At 36.2% G+C, this 15,703-nt stretch overlaps 1 protein-coding gene across 2 annotated transcripts in view; it reads right to left on the bottom strand.

The window, feature by feature from the left end:
- Positions 1-15,703, bottom strand: part of RPS6KA5 (ribosomal protein S6 kinase A5) — a 49,672-nt gene that overhangs the window by 11,205 nt on the left and 22,764 nt on the right. For both annotated transcript variants that reach the window (XM_088145232.1, XM_007442569.3), the window contains exons 10-16: positions 12,835-12,960; positions 11,701-11,834; positions 10,024-10,117; positions 5,771-5,941; positions 3,782-3,973; positions 2,696-2,855; positions 1,691-1,848 (exon numbers count right to left, since the gene is read on the bottom strand). In XM_088145232.1, coding sequence (XP_088001358.1) covers positions 1,691-1,848; positions 2,696-2,855; positions 3,782-3,973; positions 5,771-5,941; positions 10,024-10,117; positions 11,701-11,834; positions 12,835-12,960 — 1,035 coding nt within the window. The remainder of the gene's footprint in view (positions 1-1,690; positions 1,849-2,695; positions 2,856-3,781; positions 3,974-5,770; positions 5,942-10,023; positions 10,118-11,700; positions 11,835-12,834; positions 12,961-15,703) is intronic.

Below are 15,703 nucleotides of genomic sequence, written 5' to 3'. Positions count from 1 at the left end.
AGAATTATAAATCTAAAAGAAATAGTAAACGAAGTCTCAGTCCTGGGAAAGAAGCATCAGAAAGAGGCTCAAAATAATCTTATCTTGGTTCTGCATGGTATAAAAGAAAACAGAGGGAAACTCTGGCAGTCTTTCAAGATCCTGTTATTATACCCTAGAACAATAGGATCCAAATAGTTCTTGGGGAGTCTGATTCATGACCTCGCTTATCATGGGTGCTGCATGCTAATGGTAGATTTGATCAGTGTCTTCGTCTATTAGCAACTGCAAAGCACACCCAGCCACTTCAGAGACATTGAATCTTTGGTCCATAATTTAGCTAAATATGAATCCTGAACATGAGAATGTCAAAAAGTAGGCTCTTAAAAGAGATAATCTTTTTTGTTTGTTTGTTTGTTTGTTTGTTTGTTTGTTTAAAGGCTGTGTGTGTCTAGGACTGAACAGAAAACCAGTGGGGGACCATGGTTCTAGTCCTGCCTTAGGGATGAAGCCAGCTGGGTGATCTTGAGCCAGTCACTCTCTCTGAGCCCTAGGAAGATGGCAATGGCAAAACACTTCCAAAATCTTGCCAAGAAAACGACATTGATTCATCCAGGCAGTCACCAGGAGTTCAGACTGACTCAAAGGTATCAAAAAAGGGGGGGAGAGAATAAGGCTGAGAAAGGATGGGAGCAAAACATGAAAAGGAATTCAATTTCATTTTAAATATTCTAAGAATCATATTATAAGGAGAAGAAAAAGAGAGACAGAAGCTGGATTTTAAATTAAGGGAAGATAAAAGTCTTACAGTTTTTTTCTCAGCTGTGTATTCTTGTTAATGACTACACTTATGCAAATCTGTGCTTAATTAGATTCTGAAATTCAGACAAAAATGCATCATTCTTATGTATGGCTTTGCTTTGCCATTACATCAGGATAAACTTCTGACTGTTTTCTCACTTGAGTCAGAAATGACCAAGCTCAAATTACCTTACTTGGGACATGTTCTGTGAAGTCCTAGCTCTCTGGAAAAGTCAGTAATGCTGGGAAAGGTTGAAGAAAAGAGAAGAGAATGACCAGTCGCAAGGTGGGTGGAATCAGTTACAGTGGCGATGGGTGTATCACTGGAAGACCTGAAGGATCAGGTTGGGAACAGATCCTGCAGGAGAAAATCTGCCTATGTGGTTGCTAAGAGTCAACCCCAATCTGATGGCACATAAACAATCCATCTTATTGTTTTCCTTGGTACAGCAACAGCCTAACTTAAGTCAGCAGAGTGAGCAAGAAAAAAGAAATTGAATTATCCTCAAGACAGCCAACAATTGGCAGAATCCAGAATATATACTAATTTTAGTATAATGAATTCAATTTATAATTATTAGTATAAGAAAACTGACATATGAAGATTTCCCTCCTCAATGGGAGCAGTATACAGCACCTCTCCATTTTTCCCTTCCCACAAACTATTTCTTTCGTTCAACAGAAAATATGAAAATGTTTCATTCAGGAAGATGAAATCTTTATCTATAAAGATGAAAGAGAAAAAAAGGTGTGCCTTGCTGAAATGATCAAGATAAAACATCCTCAGCTTAAACAAAAATATTTACATTTTTAATGTAAGTGTACCTAAAGTGCCTCTTGCTTTAAAAGGAAATGACAGGCTGACAAAAGAAATATGGTTTAATTTAGAAAAAAACTATTGTGAGCTTACATTAAAAGTTGCTTTGACATGTATTGCAGCTCCTGAAGATCCTAAATTGTCTGGAGTCATTAATGGGTTGGATGAAAGTTGGCTACCATCTTGAAGCCAATCATTGTGTCTCAAACTGGTCATTTTAATTCTCTTATTTGGATCCACTGTAAGAAGTCCTAGCATGAATGCATTAAACATTTTAAAATAAAAGAGCCATCCATTTATAAACAATGGTAAGATTAAGTAGTGGGATTTTTTTTTAAAAAAATGGCTGAATATATCAATCTTCATTTGAAATATATATTTGGATATAGCTTATATTGTATAAATTGTTTACAATGAAACTGCATTTACAGAAAGGTCACAAAATAATGTTATATTAAATAGGCAACATCATCCTGATAGTTTTAATTTAGAAATGTCTATGCACTCCAAACCATCCAATTATTTTTAAACTTAACATACAAATTGAAAGCTGGAAGACTTGAAACAGATTCTATAAAAGTAAAAACTTGACAGAATAAGATATAAAGCTGCTTTAAAGAAAAATAAATCTACTACATTACAGAGTTTTTAAGTTACTAATTCTATACAGCTTGTGCTAGCATCCTCAGCAAATATTTTAGTAATTTCCAAGAATCAAATTACTAATACTCTAATCCTAAATTCTTTTCAGAACTTTTCAGTTCCCCAGGACATTCACCACCACCTGATTTCCCCTTTTTTATCTAAATTTCTGGGGTACTCCAATCATTTTTATTTGCATTATTTGTTAGATAACCAGGATAAATCTCTCTTTCTAAAAGTAGAAAAATTTTGCTACATTATTTGTAAACTTTGCCCACAAAGTAGTCATTGTTGTTAGGGGTTAACTTTGCTTTGTTTGTTTTACTGAACTTATTTTTATTGGTCAATGACCAAAATAAAGTTTCTGTCTGTTTGTCTGTCTAACAGTACTAATAGTCTAATCTTAACTAATACTTAGTTAAGGACTCACTAGATAAGTCACTGATCAATATATACCTTGTATCAAATCTTTGGCTTCCTGAGACACATTTTTCCAAGCATCTCCTTCAAATGAAAATTCCCCTCTTTTAATTTTCTTCATTGTTTCCAAAACATTTGTACACGTTATACTGTTATCTTGAGACTGAAAGGGTATTTGTCCTGAAAGCATTGTATACTTTTCAGAAAAAAAAGAAATATTTTAAATCAGTACTTACAGATAAATGCAATTCTTATTTATTATACTTGTGTTTCAATATACCCATATATACTATAAATATAACTAATATTAAATTATATACCTAACAAATTTTTTGAAGGTTCATTTTTACATAGTGTAAATGAAGTAACATTTTCAGAAGTTAAAGAATGATTGCTTTGGTCAATTTGTTTCATAAGAGAGAATACAATTCTATTAAACCCTCACCTTTTATAAAAAGTGGTTAGATAAAATGCCATTGGTCTTTCACCTCCACTATTATATTTTGTAACAATGGACTAAGCAGACAAAATATGCTTCCTCTCAATTATTGCCAAGAGATCTGTACCAAATCAAGGATTGTATATTGGAACAAATTTAATTGTAAATAAGACTGTGTTTCCTGATTACAAATTTGATTGAATCAAAGAATTAACTATGATGAAAATATGCCCCCAGCTTTCTTATGATCTAATTCAAGTGAAATCAGAATTATTTCTGCCACTCTCCCTAACACTCCCTAGCAACCAAGGCAAAAATCCACTGAATGTATAATTATGACAAATATGTTTAATTCTATTACTTTCAGAAATTTTAACTGACTAGGCAGCTAGTCTAAATGCTTCCATTTATAACGAATGGTTAACTTTTATAAATGTCTGACTTTCTTTTCAATTGTAATTTTGCTGGATACAGTTTTTGTTTCTATAAAGGCTGCTGACTTCAGCAAATTGAATTGTAGTTTACTTTTCTTAGCCTTTTCTGCTAGTGCTAATGAAATATTCCATATTCTGCTCAAACATTAGTGTTGAACATTTATATACATCAAATACAATTAACTTTTTCCATTAATATTTTTATCACTCATGCTTGGATACTTCTTTAAAAATGCCAAAAATGCTTACCAAAATAACTCCCAAGCTCCAGAGATCACAGGATTCATCATAACCATTATGGTTTAAGAGCTCTGGAGCAGCATAATGAAGGGTAAAACATGGAGTTCTAAGAGGCTGATTATCTGAAGGTTTTAATCTGGCAAATCCAAAATCAATTATTTTTATTTCTGAATTATCACTTTCATCTGTGAATAATAAATTCTGAAAACAAAAATAACATTAGAGCAGTGTAATAAATATAAATGTTTCATTATAGTCAGTAATGCTGAAATGTTTGTTTTCATTTATGAAAAAAGGTAAGTCCATGTTATATCTTACATACTCAGGAAACCTTTTTCTAAAAGCCTAATCATCAAGAATAAAAAAGAAATATAAAGCAATACAAGTAGTCCTGGTTCAGCCATTTGAAGTTAGGATGGCACTGAACGAGGCGACTTACGACTGTTCCTCATAGTTGCAGCCATTGCAGCGTCCCTGTGTCCCCATGATTCAGGTGCTTGCAATTACAATGGTTGCAGTGCCCTGCGGTCAGGTGATTGCCATTTATGACCTTCACTGCCGGCTTCCAACAAGCAAAGTCAATGGGGAAGCCAGGGAGGGGTCACAAATGGTGATCATGCGGCCGCAGGACGCTGCAACTGTGCAGAATTCACCTCACAATGGCAACTGGAACTGCTGTAAATACCGTTGTAAGTCATGCAGTCACCTGACATTGTACTTTACAACTGCATCACTTAGTGACAGAGTTGCCAGCCCCAATTATCATTGTTAAGTGAGGACTACCTGTATAGTGAAAAGTAGAGCTGAGCATACTTCAGAAATGATTTAATAAAGTGCTTCAGACCTAATATGAGTGCAGCGCCTTTCAGCTATTAACTAAACTAGCTGGTCATTTTTCAGATTTTCACAGGAGTCTGAAAAAATGCTGCTTTAAGAAATCCACTCATTAAAAGTTAATGCAACTCTTAAAGCGGCATCAGTTTTTTTTCATGTTCACCTGGAAGGCCAAAAAAAATCAGCTGCTTTGATGAGTAGCAGAGAGGCGTTGTGCTTGCGCAAATAAGCACAGAAGAACACATACAAAATTATTAGACTTATTTAACAGCTTCACAAGAACTGAGGTCTATAAACTCAGCTGTTCATTCTCTAGAAAATGCCAGATCTGGATAGTATAGAAAGCAGTATCTTCCACTTCCAACTTAATTTGTTAGCCCCTGTCAGCCCTATTATGTAGAGCACATCAGGAAATGAACTCCACAGGAAGGCTAAAACTACTTTTACTGAGATTGGCTCTAATAACAAGCCTGTGCTATACCTCCTCTCCCTTCTTCCTAATGTTATCTCATTTCTCTGGACTTAAAAATGATCCAGTCCCTTTTGTCTAGGTAAAGGGGAAAAAGATGGGATAAAAATCTAATAACAACAACAGTTCTTGTGTATGTCCATCAAGGTCATTTTCCTTACTCTCTACACCCATAACAAGTCCTTGCCTCGGCATATATTTTGTTATAGGATTCCAAATAATTTTCTTCTATTTACAGAAGAGTTCCATTAGCAAAATGGTGTATGGTACTATATCTGTTTCTCCTTCTTCTCCCCTTCAGTGAAGTGGAATTTACTAAGAACAGTAAGCTGGAACAGTTCTAACATTAAGCTGGAAAACAGTGCATGTATATGTTTAATGGACACTCAGTTTGGCGTACAAACTAATACAAATACACAGAAGGCTATATTATAGGAAAGGTGAGAAGGCAATTCATTAAAATGACACATATCACAACTCACAGCTTATGCATCTCATCTTACCTTATTATTGATATAAGACTTGCTATCCCTATCTTAATTGTTTTATAAACATTTCATTAGGTTTTTATTTATATTAAAAATACAGCCATAACAAAATGACAAACTAAAGGAGAATAAAAGTACTAATAAGCAAGGGAGGAGAGGAGAGAATGGTCAGACTCCACAAGCTTCACACATTTCCTGAATTCATACCTCAGGTTTTAAGTCTCTGTGTACTACTCCCACATCATGCATATGGCTCACTGCTGAAACTAATCTGCGCATGATATAACTAGCTTCAGTTTCACTGAAGTACTTCTTTTTCTGGATGCGTTCAAGTAATTCTCCCCCTTTCAGTAGTTCCATTACTAGAAACGTGTGGAGCTAAAAACAAATATACTTTTTAGAAAGTGTATTTCAAGATGCAGAGGAAGAAAAATAATTAGTTGGACAGATTTACTATTCAATTAAAATACAAATACAATTTTGAAAATTCTTTCAACTGGAATGTTGGAATGTATTTCCATGAGTCAAATCAGCTTCCATCATCAAAATGGAAGGAATGATTCTTCTATCCCACCCCCCCGAGTTTCAAAAGTACCCACAAAATCTGGTGGCTTAGCTCCAAAAAGGAAATCCCAATGAGCAAGTACCTGTCTCATCACATACCAATGGATTCTATAATCTGAATTCCAACAACTGAGAATTTGATATGATTTGGCTTACTTGCTAACCAGCTCTGGAAAGAAGTAGCAAACTTGATACATCCTGATCAAACAGGATTTCATTGTTATAGACAAAAGGCTAATACTTTGAGATTAATGAACCTTGTAGTTTAAATAATACTAAAGTGGATCCTCCTGTAATTATTTCATTGAGTGCAGACAAAGCCTAAAACATTGGCAATGCTGAAATTTAATTTTTCCTTTATTTTCCCTCAGGACCATTTAAAATGGATTAAAATGTTTTATTCTCCTCTGAAAACATGAGGAATTTTATTTCACCTTTACTTCACTTTTTATGTAGTATTGTTAGACCCTTGAAGGTAACAATTCTATAATAGTTATGTTGAAAAAGGCAGGGCCACACTGCTACATACTAGAATATTTCTATCCAGAATTAAGAAGGGATTGAGTTTATATTGGCTGACACCACTTCATCAATCAGACTGGCACCTCATTGTCAACTGGCTTCTCTCTGGCAAGTAAACCTTTGACCAAGCTTGGGACTAAAACATTTATTCTAATCTTATTGTGGAACTTTTATTGACAACCCTCCTGAATCCTTTTGTTGATTTGGCAATATACAAATGCAATAAATAAATGAATGAATGAATGAATGAATGAATGAATGAATGAATGAATGAATGAATGAATGATTTCCACAACAAAATATTATTTTGCATCTACTGGATACCTATATGCATTTTTAGAAAAAACCTTTAGGGTTCAAGTAGCTGTTGGAGATACAGTGCTCACAACAACACTAATTGTTGGCAGCCGGGGCCTTGGACAGGATCGCGCCTATGCAACCTCTCTTGCCACATCGGCCCTGACATTCCCTATGGTTTACAGAGGAGTTGAGGGTTCTGAAGAGCATTAAGAGACGTCTAGAGCACCGCTGGAGGAAGACAAAGACCAAATCCGACTGAGCACAAGTTAGAGCCACTATCAAGGCCTACACTGTGGCGATAAGAACTGAGAAGAACCATTACTTCTCTGCTCTTATCACATCCACAAAATGACACCCAGCAGCCCTGTTCAGGATCACTAGGTCCCTCCTTGGTAAGGGGGATGTGGTGGTTCATTTGCAGGGCCACAGAGAGGAATTTTTGGAGCATCTGCACGACAAAGTCGCTCAGATTTGTTCCAAGTTGGACTCTGAGTGTGGGGCAGGGTCTAGGGAGATACCAGGGGACCGTTCTTACCCAGTTATCTGGGAAAGGTTTGATCCTGTTGATCCTGAGGAAGTGGACAGGATCCTGGGGATGATGAAGGCCACTACTCAGGAGGTGACATGTGGTTGGATCCAGGCGATGGTTAATACATCCTTGGAGGAGGGAGTGTTTCCGGCTGCCTTTAAGTAGGCGTTGGTGCACCCCCTCCTCAAGAAACCCTCCCTGGTTTACCTCCTTTCTCCAGGGCCGATCCCAATTGGTGGTGATAGGGGGTGAGAGACCTCACCCCCAGCCCCTCCTTTGTGGGGTGCCGCACGGTTCGGTTCTCTCTCCACTCCTTTTCTACATGAAACTGCTGGGCAAGATCATCCGTCATCATGGGATGAGGTATCATCAGTATGCTGATGATACTCAATTATACATCTCCATCCCAGGTGAGGTAAGTGATGCCGTGACCGCCTTTTCACAGTACCTAGAGGCTGTAAGGGTCCGGATGGGGAACAACAGGCTTCAGCTGAACCCTGGTAAGATGGAGTGGCTGTGGGTTAATGGCTCCTCTGTATCCGGGACTTTGTCATCTTTGGTGCTGGATTGGGTAGCACTGCCCCAGACAGAACCAGTGTGTAATCTGGGGGTCCTCCTAGACTCATGGCTCCTGCTTGAAGAGCAGGTGGCAGCCGTGGCAAGGAGGGCCTTTGCACAACTTAGGGTTGTTCATCAGTTACGCCCTTTCCTGGATCAGGATGCCCTTCAAAGAGTCACTCATGCCCTTGTTATCTCCCATACAGACTACTGCAATGCGCTCTACATGGGGCTACCCTTGAAGAGTATCCGGAAGCTACAGCTGGTCCAGAATGCAGCCGCGTGGGCTACTTTGGGAGCCCCAAGAAGGGCCCACGTAACGCCATTGCTCCGCGAGCTGCATTGGGTACCAGTTTGCTTCCGGGTCCAATTCAAGGTGTTGGTTATAATCTTTAAAGACCTACATGGCATGGGACCAGGTTACCTAAGGGACTGCCTCTTCCCCATGACTTCAACCCATCCCACCCAATCACACAGAGAGGGCATGCTTTGTACCCCCTCGGTAAAAGAACTCCGATTGGCAGGGTCCAGAAGGTGGGCCTTCTCTGCTGTAGCCCCTGCTCTTTGGAATATTCTGCCTCTGGAGGTGAGATTGGCCCCCTCACTCTTGGCATTCCAGGCTTTGAAGACCTGGTTCTGCCACTTGGCCTGGGGTGGGAAGGGAATACATCAAGCGTGGGGATGGCTAGCCCCATAAAGGCCTGCTACCTTCAGCCCCAGATTTATCATCTTCTTGGACTTTCTCCTTTTTTAATAATGTTTTGCTTAAATTTTTATGTTTTATGTATTTATATATATTTATGGTTTTAATGTTTTGGGTGAGCCGCCCAGAGTCCTCCATTGGGGGGAGATGGGCAGGGAAAAATTTAATAAATAAACAAACAAACAAACAAATAAATCATATGATGAGGTCATGTACTGTAGTGGTTCTTTTTGGGACAGAAGATACAAATACAATTTTACTCTGGAAGTTTCCTTATTTTTTGTAGGCATTATATTCATTTGAATAATTTACTGATGCTTTGGAAACTAACAGGATCAACAGAAATGTATTTTGTGCTCTCTTTGTGTGTGTGTGTATGTATGTGGGTGGATGGATGGATGGATGGATGGACGGACAGATAGATAGATAAGATAGACAGAACCACAGATCACGCCCTATAGAGAATTTGTTGTATAAATTACACTAAATGTTCAGATAAGTTACTATTTTCTTCTAAACACTTTCTTACTCATTTGACAGATGATCTTTGAACATTCCTAAGTACAGTAACAATTTCTCTGAAAAGAATTAATACAATTAATAAAGCATATTGTGATTGGCCTGTGGGACCTGACATTTGGTACACTCTGTATATAAAGAAATATGTGTGTGTGTGTATTTATCTAGATAGATAGACAGACACACACGCTACAGGATAGAAAGAACATCCCTTCTAATTTCTCATTTTTTCTCATGAAATAAGCTGACCTGAATCGTAATAATTTAATGTATAATTTGACATGAATATAAGTACAGAATATAAGTACAGTTTAGTTTAGTAAACAGAAGGATATGTTTGCAGATTTTTCTCCTTCTTCTCTGGCATATAAAATATAGGTTTTTAAAAAAGTAAATTAAGTAAGATTTATAATAGAATTTTCTGTGGTAGGTAAGTTCACAGTAGCCTTACATTGTAATAAATGTATTTATTTCTTAACAGATTAACTGTTCTGTCAGTGTCCATTAGTGGCTCCCAACACAACATAGAGCAATTACTAATTTATTCAGAGAGGTGAAAAAAATGAAGAATTGAAAGTTAAAATGTTTCCATACCTTGTAACAGAAATAATTAATGCTAAAATCCTTCAAAGTACTGTGTCTTATTTGTGTGCCTTTCATTTTCATTTAGCATGTTTCTAATATTCAAATTAAAAACACCACCCTCTAGCTTGCCTTCTTAAAGTTATGCAGAGCAAATACAGAAAGCAAAGCATATTGCAATACCTGATCGTGATAAATCTCATGCAATTTCACAACATTGGGATGTCCTTCGCAGAGTTTTAAAGCTGTAATTTCTCTCTGAGTGTTGACTTCTAGCCTGAAAAATTAAGTCAGTGAATAAAGCAAACTACTGATTTGTAAATGCTATGCTTTTAAGATAAAATCCTTTTATCTTCCTAAATTAGACTGCACAATTTCATCAAAATATTTCCTTAGATATAAACATCGTGAGCCTTTAAAATCCACATCCTAATATAATCACAGGGGACAAATGTATGGGCCTTATTTTGGTTATGCCAGAAAGAAGAAGGAACCCTGTGGCAGAGGAAGGAGAGAACACACCAACTCTAAATCTGCTAGAATCTGGCTCTCCCTCATGGTCATCCAACAGTCCTCAGGCTGTGACAAAGGAGAAGGCTAAGATTTCTTCTAACATTAAGAACTGGTATTTTTGTATTCTTTACACTGTATGGCTGAGGACAGGAAGTGTTTCTGTTTCTTGTCTTCATCAGGAAGAGTGTAGTTCCACTCTATTCTTTGTTGGGCAGATCTTTCACTGAGTACTAATTTCAGTTCTAAGGACAATACTTAAAAAGGATTTAGCCAAACTAGCATGCATTCAGAAAAGGAGTACAAGGATGATCAGGAGTGTAGAAATAAGAGGACACTGACTACCTCTAGTTATGAACTAGGTATGTTCTGTCTTCAGAAGAGAATACTGATGGAGCACAACATATCACTCTTGAACCATCTGAAGGGGTGTCAAAAAGAAGACTAAAACCTATTTTCTACCATCTTAGAATGCAGAAGATAAAATAATGGACACTTAATCAGAATATTCTTTCCTGTAACTTATTAGGGCAAACCTAAGAGTAAGAGCAGCTTGACAGTGAAACCAATAACCAAGTAAAATGATAGGTTCTCCGTCACTAAATGATGAGTTTTCTTCACTCACTGGGCACCTGGATAGACTTGATGACCCAAATGCCCTGTCAACTCAGTGTTTCTGTAAATTGAAATCTTCACTGGGGACCATTCTAGTTGAAGTATGTGCTGTGAGTGCTTAAAGAAAATGTTTGAATATTTTTATCTAAGACAGTTGTTTGTTTCAACAAAGCATTATCTTTCAAAAAATTAAGAAATGTTTACTTTTTTAACTAAGTGAAATAATGTGAGATTCTCCTTCAGATGCCACTGCCATCAGAACGGAGGTGAATGGCAGCTTATGTGAAGATCTATATTTATTTATTTTATTTACTATTAAACTTGTATGCATAAGTTTATTATTAAACTTATATACATACATAACCATCATGCTTCTCCCTTTTAGGGTAAGCAAAGTATAAAAAGGAAGTAAGAAATAGGAGGCCAGAGACTTTAAAGGAATGAGATACGAAAAGGAAAAAGAATATAGCATTTTCCCAGGGAGGCTTATCTAGCCACTATGTTATTTTGTAGCATGCTTCTTATTTTCCCAGGTTTTGTACTGTAAAATTATAATGACTCCACTGCTTCCAGGGTTTCATCCAAAGCTTTATAATTTTAATTTTGTTACTGTCCTATCCTGTTTTCTTTTATAGCTTAAGCTGCTCAGAGAATATTTAAATTCCAGGGTTTCATAAAAATTAAAACTAACTTTAATTTTTAAAAAAGGAAATAATGTATTGGTTGTCTTTATACCTTTTACTGATTATTTTTACTGCATATTCCCGTCTACTTTTCTTATGTAAGCATTTTCGACAGATGGAAAAACTTCCTTCTCCTAGTGGTTTTTCTTTCAGGTCCAGCTCATAGTGGAGATAAAAAGCAGAGTCCTGAGAAGAAATACTTCATTTTATTTATTAACTGTTACTGAAAAAAATAAAAAATAGACAACATACTGATTGAAAGTTAATGACTGTGCTATATTAACTAACACTGTAAAGTGCTCTGTATATATTCTTTCAGAAAAAACACGATATAGATACTAAAAAATATGATACAGAAAGTATTCCACCATTTAAATAATTCCTCTATGAATATATATTAATTTCAGCAAACAAAGCTAATTATAATATATACAGTATATATCAACTTTCAAAAGATAATACTTCTACATGAATACTAGAAAGATTAAAATCTTGAAATACAATTTATTTCTGAACAAGAATCATGCCACTATATACTCAAGATGTCTGCAGTTCTAGATATAGACATAGTTTCTTATTTGGAATAATTTTCTGGCATCTTAACTCTCTGTCTATGAAAGCTTGTACACTGTAATGGCATGTGCAAAAGGAACTTCATTACCAGATAGTTTGGGCTAAGAGACAAAAATTTTTGTCAGTGCTTCAAGCAGTAATAACAGAGGCCAATTGTATTATTGTGTCCATTGTATGCCCATAACACTGTTTACATTACTAAATCTGTATGTTTTCTGTACTCATTCAAGAACATACAGTATAGGCAAATCTGCATAGCTTTCTAGACTTAGCTTCTTCTTAGTGGGATGAAAACATGAACGTAAGAACTTCCCTGCTAGATCTGGACAAAGGCTAATCCAGAATTCTGTGCCTTACATCAGCTAACCAGATGCACTCATGTCAAATGTCAGCTATCAACCAGGACCTAAGAGTTCTACTGTTACTTTCAAAAAATTTCTATTGCTAACTAGGCTACTAGCAAAAGTAGCCCAAATTATAAGATATCCTTATATGCACAGCAGAAAATCAATCAATCAAGTTGCATTTTATCTTTCACATCAAAAATACATTATGTACTATAGAATTATTTTATATGTTAGAATGGTCAATGCTTATAAATTCTTATGACTACCTTCATCATAGCACTTCTAGCAATATTTGTAACTCCAGGTTGGTCAACTTTTGTCAGAAAATAAACTGGATCCATAATGGCTGCATTGCGTTTGAATAAGATAGAAGGAGCAACAAAAGAATATCCCTAAGGTAAAGGAAACAAAAGATCAGTTATGTCCAAAATTTTAAATTATCTAATTTTAGCTCTCATTTCAATGATTAAGTTAGTCATACTTGGAAAAAAAACAGCGAAGATAATCAGTCACTGTGTTCAAGAAAATCATGCAACTCTGTATTATCACAGTAGTAAAAGCTCACTTGAAAGACATTATCTTCTGATGTATGGAATTTTAAAATACTGACTCACAGATTTTTCATGATGGCATTGCCTAGCTTCCCAAAACATCTACCGTACAGTTAAGGAATCAAGCACATTTAAATTATAACTGGACAAACTTTGAAGCATTTTTACCTGTAAAACCCATTTGGTAATCTAAAATGTCAGTAGAATTACCCAGAAATATTTAATAACTTTGATTTTTCTATCTATAAGGAAATATGTGTGTGCATTGCTTCAGATTCAATTCCAGAAAGATGTTTTGGAACATGAGTGCAACGCCTGTCTGCAACTCTTTAAAGCAGTTGTACAATCCCAAGAAAAAATACAGCTGCTATAAGGAGTTGTAGATAAGTACTATATTTGTACCCCTAGATGCTCCAAAGCACTTTCTGGAATTGAATCGAAAGCACTGCATAGCCCTAATATTTATAGCAAAACTAGTCTATAAACAAACATGTTTATATATAAACTACGTGGCTTCAGCCTGTTAAAATGTAACTGATCATTTATTTTGGGAGTAAAGGAACTGGATGTTATTAGCATCAATTTATTCTTCAACATGCTGTATGGGAAGAGAGAGACTTTGCAAATGTCTGCTACTGGATTAAACCTGTATAGTATAACTAAATATAATAAAATTGATCTAAATAAATATATATATTTTTATAGCTGCTGGGACATAGAATGGCATTTGCAAAATAATGAGTCTGAGTGGAAATGGTCAACTATATGTTCCAAATGGCCGAGGCTTGAAAGGAGACACCCAAATATTTAAACATCTTGATTGATCAGAGCAGGCAACATCAATTTTCCGGAAGAGGCAGCAAGCAGAAGTTCTTTTCAAAATACAACTTTGGTTTTGCTATAATTGGTGACAACCCAATTAACCATCTTATGTCATAACAGGAATAGCTCTAGCTACCTCCAGATTCCTGCTCTTTCCACTTCCCTTCTCTGGTATGGCTAAAATGAGAAGAAATAGAAAGCAATCACTTCCATTTTAGATTATCTGCAAGTTAATACATTTTCTGAATCCTAATCTATGGTATATGTATTTTGTCTGAAGAATATGCCCAATCAATTTATTTCAATTTCTAAATTCTGGCCAAAACTTGTGTACAGAGAACTATCAGCTGATTAATGCTTACTTGCTACTACTTCAACCTGGCCAATAACTCAGTACCTTGTCCCATGCACAAGTTACATTAGTCCATGAATGAACAAACTTCCATTCTTCCTCTCAACAAAAAGGAAATTCCTAGTATTCTCCTACACTATATACATATGTTTGTATTATTATGCAAAAAAAACTCCAGAAGGATCTTGAGAGGAAACTGGGTGAGTGGAGGATGATTAATTCAAAAATATACAAATGTAATAAAAATTCTCAAAAGATTCCAATTTAAAAGCAGGAAACCCCTGTTATGTATGTATGTATGTATGTACTTATCAAATTTCATTCAATTTGTGGCAGTTTGCAACAATTACAACATCCATGGTACATGTAACACTACAAACAATAAAACATCCATAATAAACATAAAACATTAAATCGTCCACCATAAACAATAAAAACTAAAACATACACAGTATAACATAATGAACATAATAACATCTTAATGTCAGTAAAATACTTTCATAGTCTCTGTTATTCAATCTCATGACAGTTAAATCACATCCTGCAGATCACAATTAACAGGGCAGCAGCAGCAGCAATACAGCATTCAACTTGCAAAGGCTTTCTGGAATACCTCAGTCTTTAATGCTTTCCAGGAGACAATTACAGTGGTTTCTAATCAAATATGCAAAGAGAGACTGTTCCATTATGTTGGTGTTGTAGTAGAAAAACATTGCCTCCTGGTTTCAACCCCAGCCACTATCTCATTGCAAAGTGAGATTATCAAGAGCTTATTATTCAGGCTAGATGAGGACATCCTGGAGATACCTCAGTGCCAGGACATAGAGGGATCTATAGGTCAAAACCAGCCCTTTGAATTGCACAGAGAAGTTCATGGATAATTGTGCAGAGCCTTGAGCACTTGTGTAAAATGCTCTTGGTGGTTGACCACTTTCCAGTAACTGAGCCTCCACGTTTTATTTATTTTAATTTACAAACAACCTAATCATAAAAGCAACTCAGGTAACATAAAACAAGAACAAAAGAAACCAGTAATAATAACAAAACATTGGAATACCAGATCAAAGAAATATAGAAAAGATTAAAATATCACATATCTAATGTGGGTTTACAAGTCATCCTGTCCCAGGGCCAAGTGGGAAAGCAACAGCAAAGATGCATCTCTGAGGTCCCGTAAGATCCTATTATTTTGTTGATGGGACCTGGAGCATGCCAACCCTGCCCAAACAAATAGGACAGGCAGCATCTATTGGAGAGGAGTTGTGAGATATCCAGGTCCTGAGTCAGGAAGGTCTTCCCAGATAACAACCAGCACCTTGAAGTTCATCTGGAAGTCAACTGGTAACCAGAGCAACATATAAAGTAGAGGTGTCACATGGGCTTAGGAACTCCATAAAGTAGGGGCCATAG

Source organism: Python bivittatus, unplaced genomic scaffold (assembly GCF_059951505.1).
Source record: "Python bivittatus isolate LINGU-HERP-01145 unplaced genomic scaffold, Pbiv_v1 ctg000480_np1212, whole genome shotgun sequence".
NCBI lineage: Eukaryota > Metazoa > Chordata > Lepidosauria > Squamata > Pythonidae > Python > Python bivittatus.
This window is presented reverse-complemented; position numbering and strand designations above follow the sequence as displayed.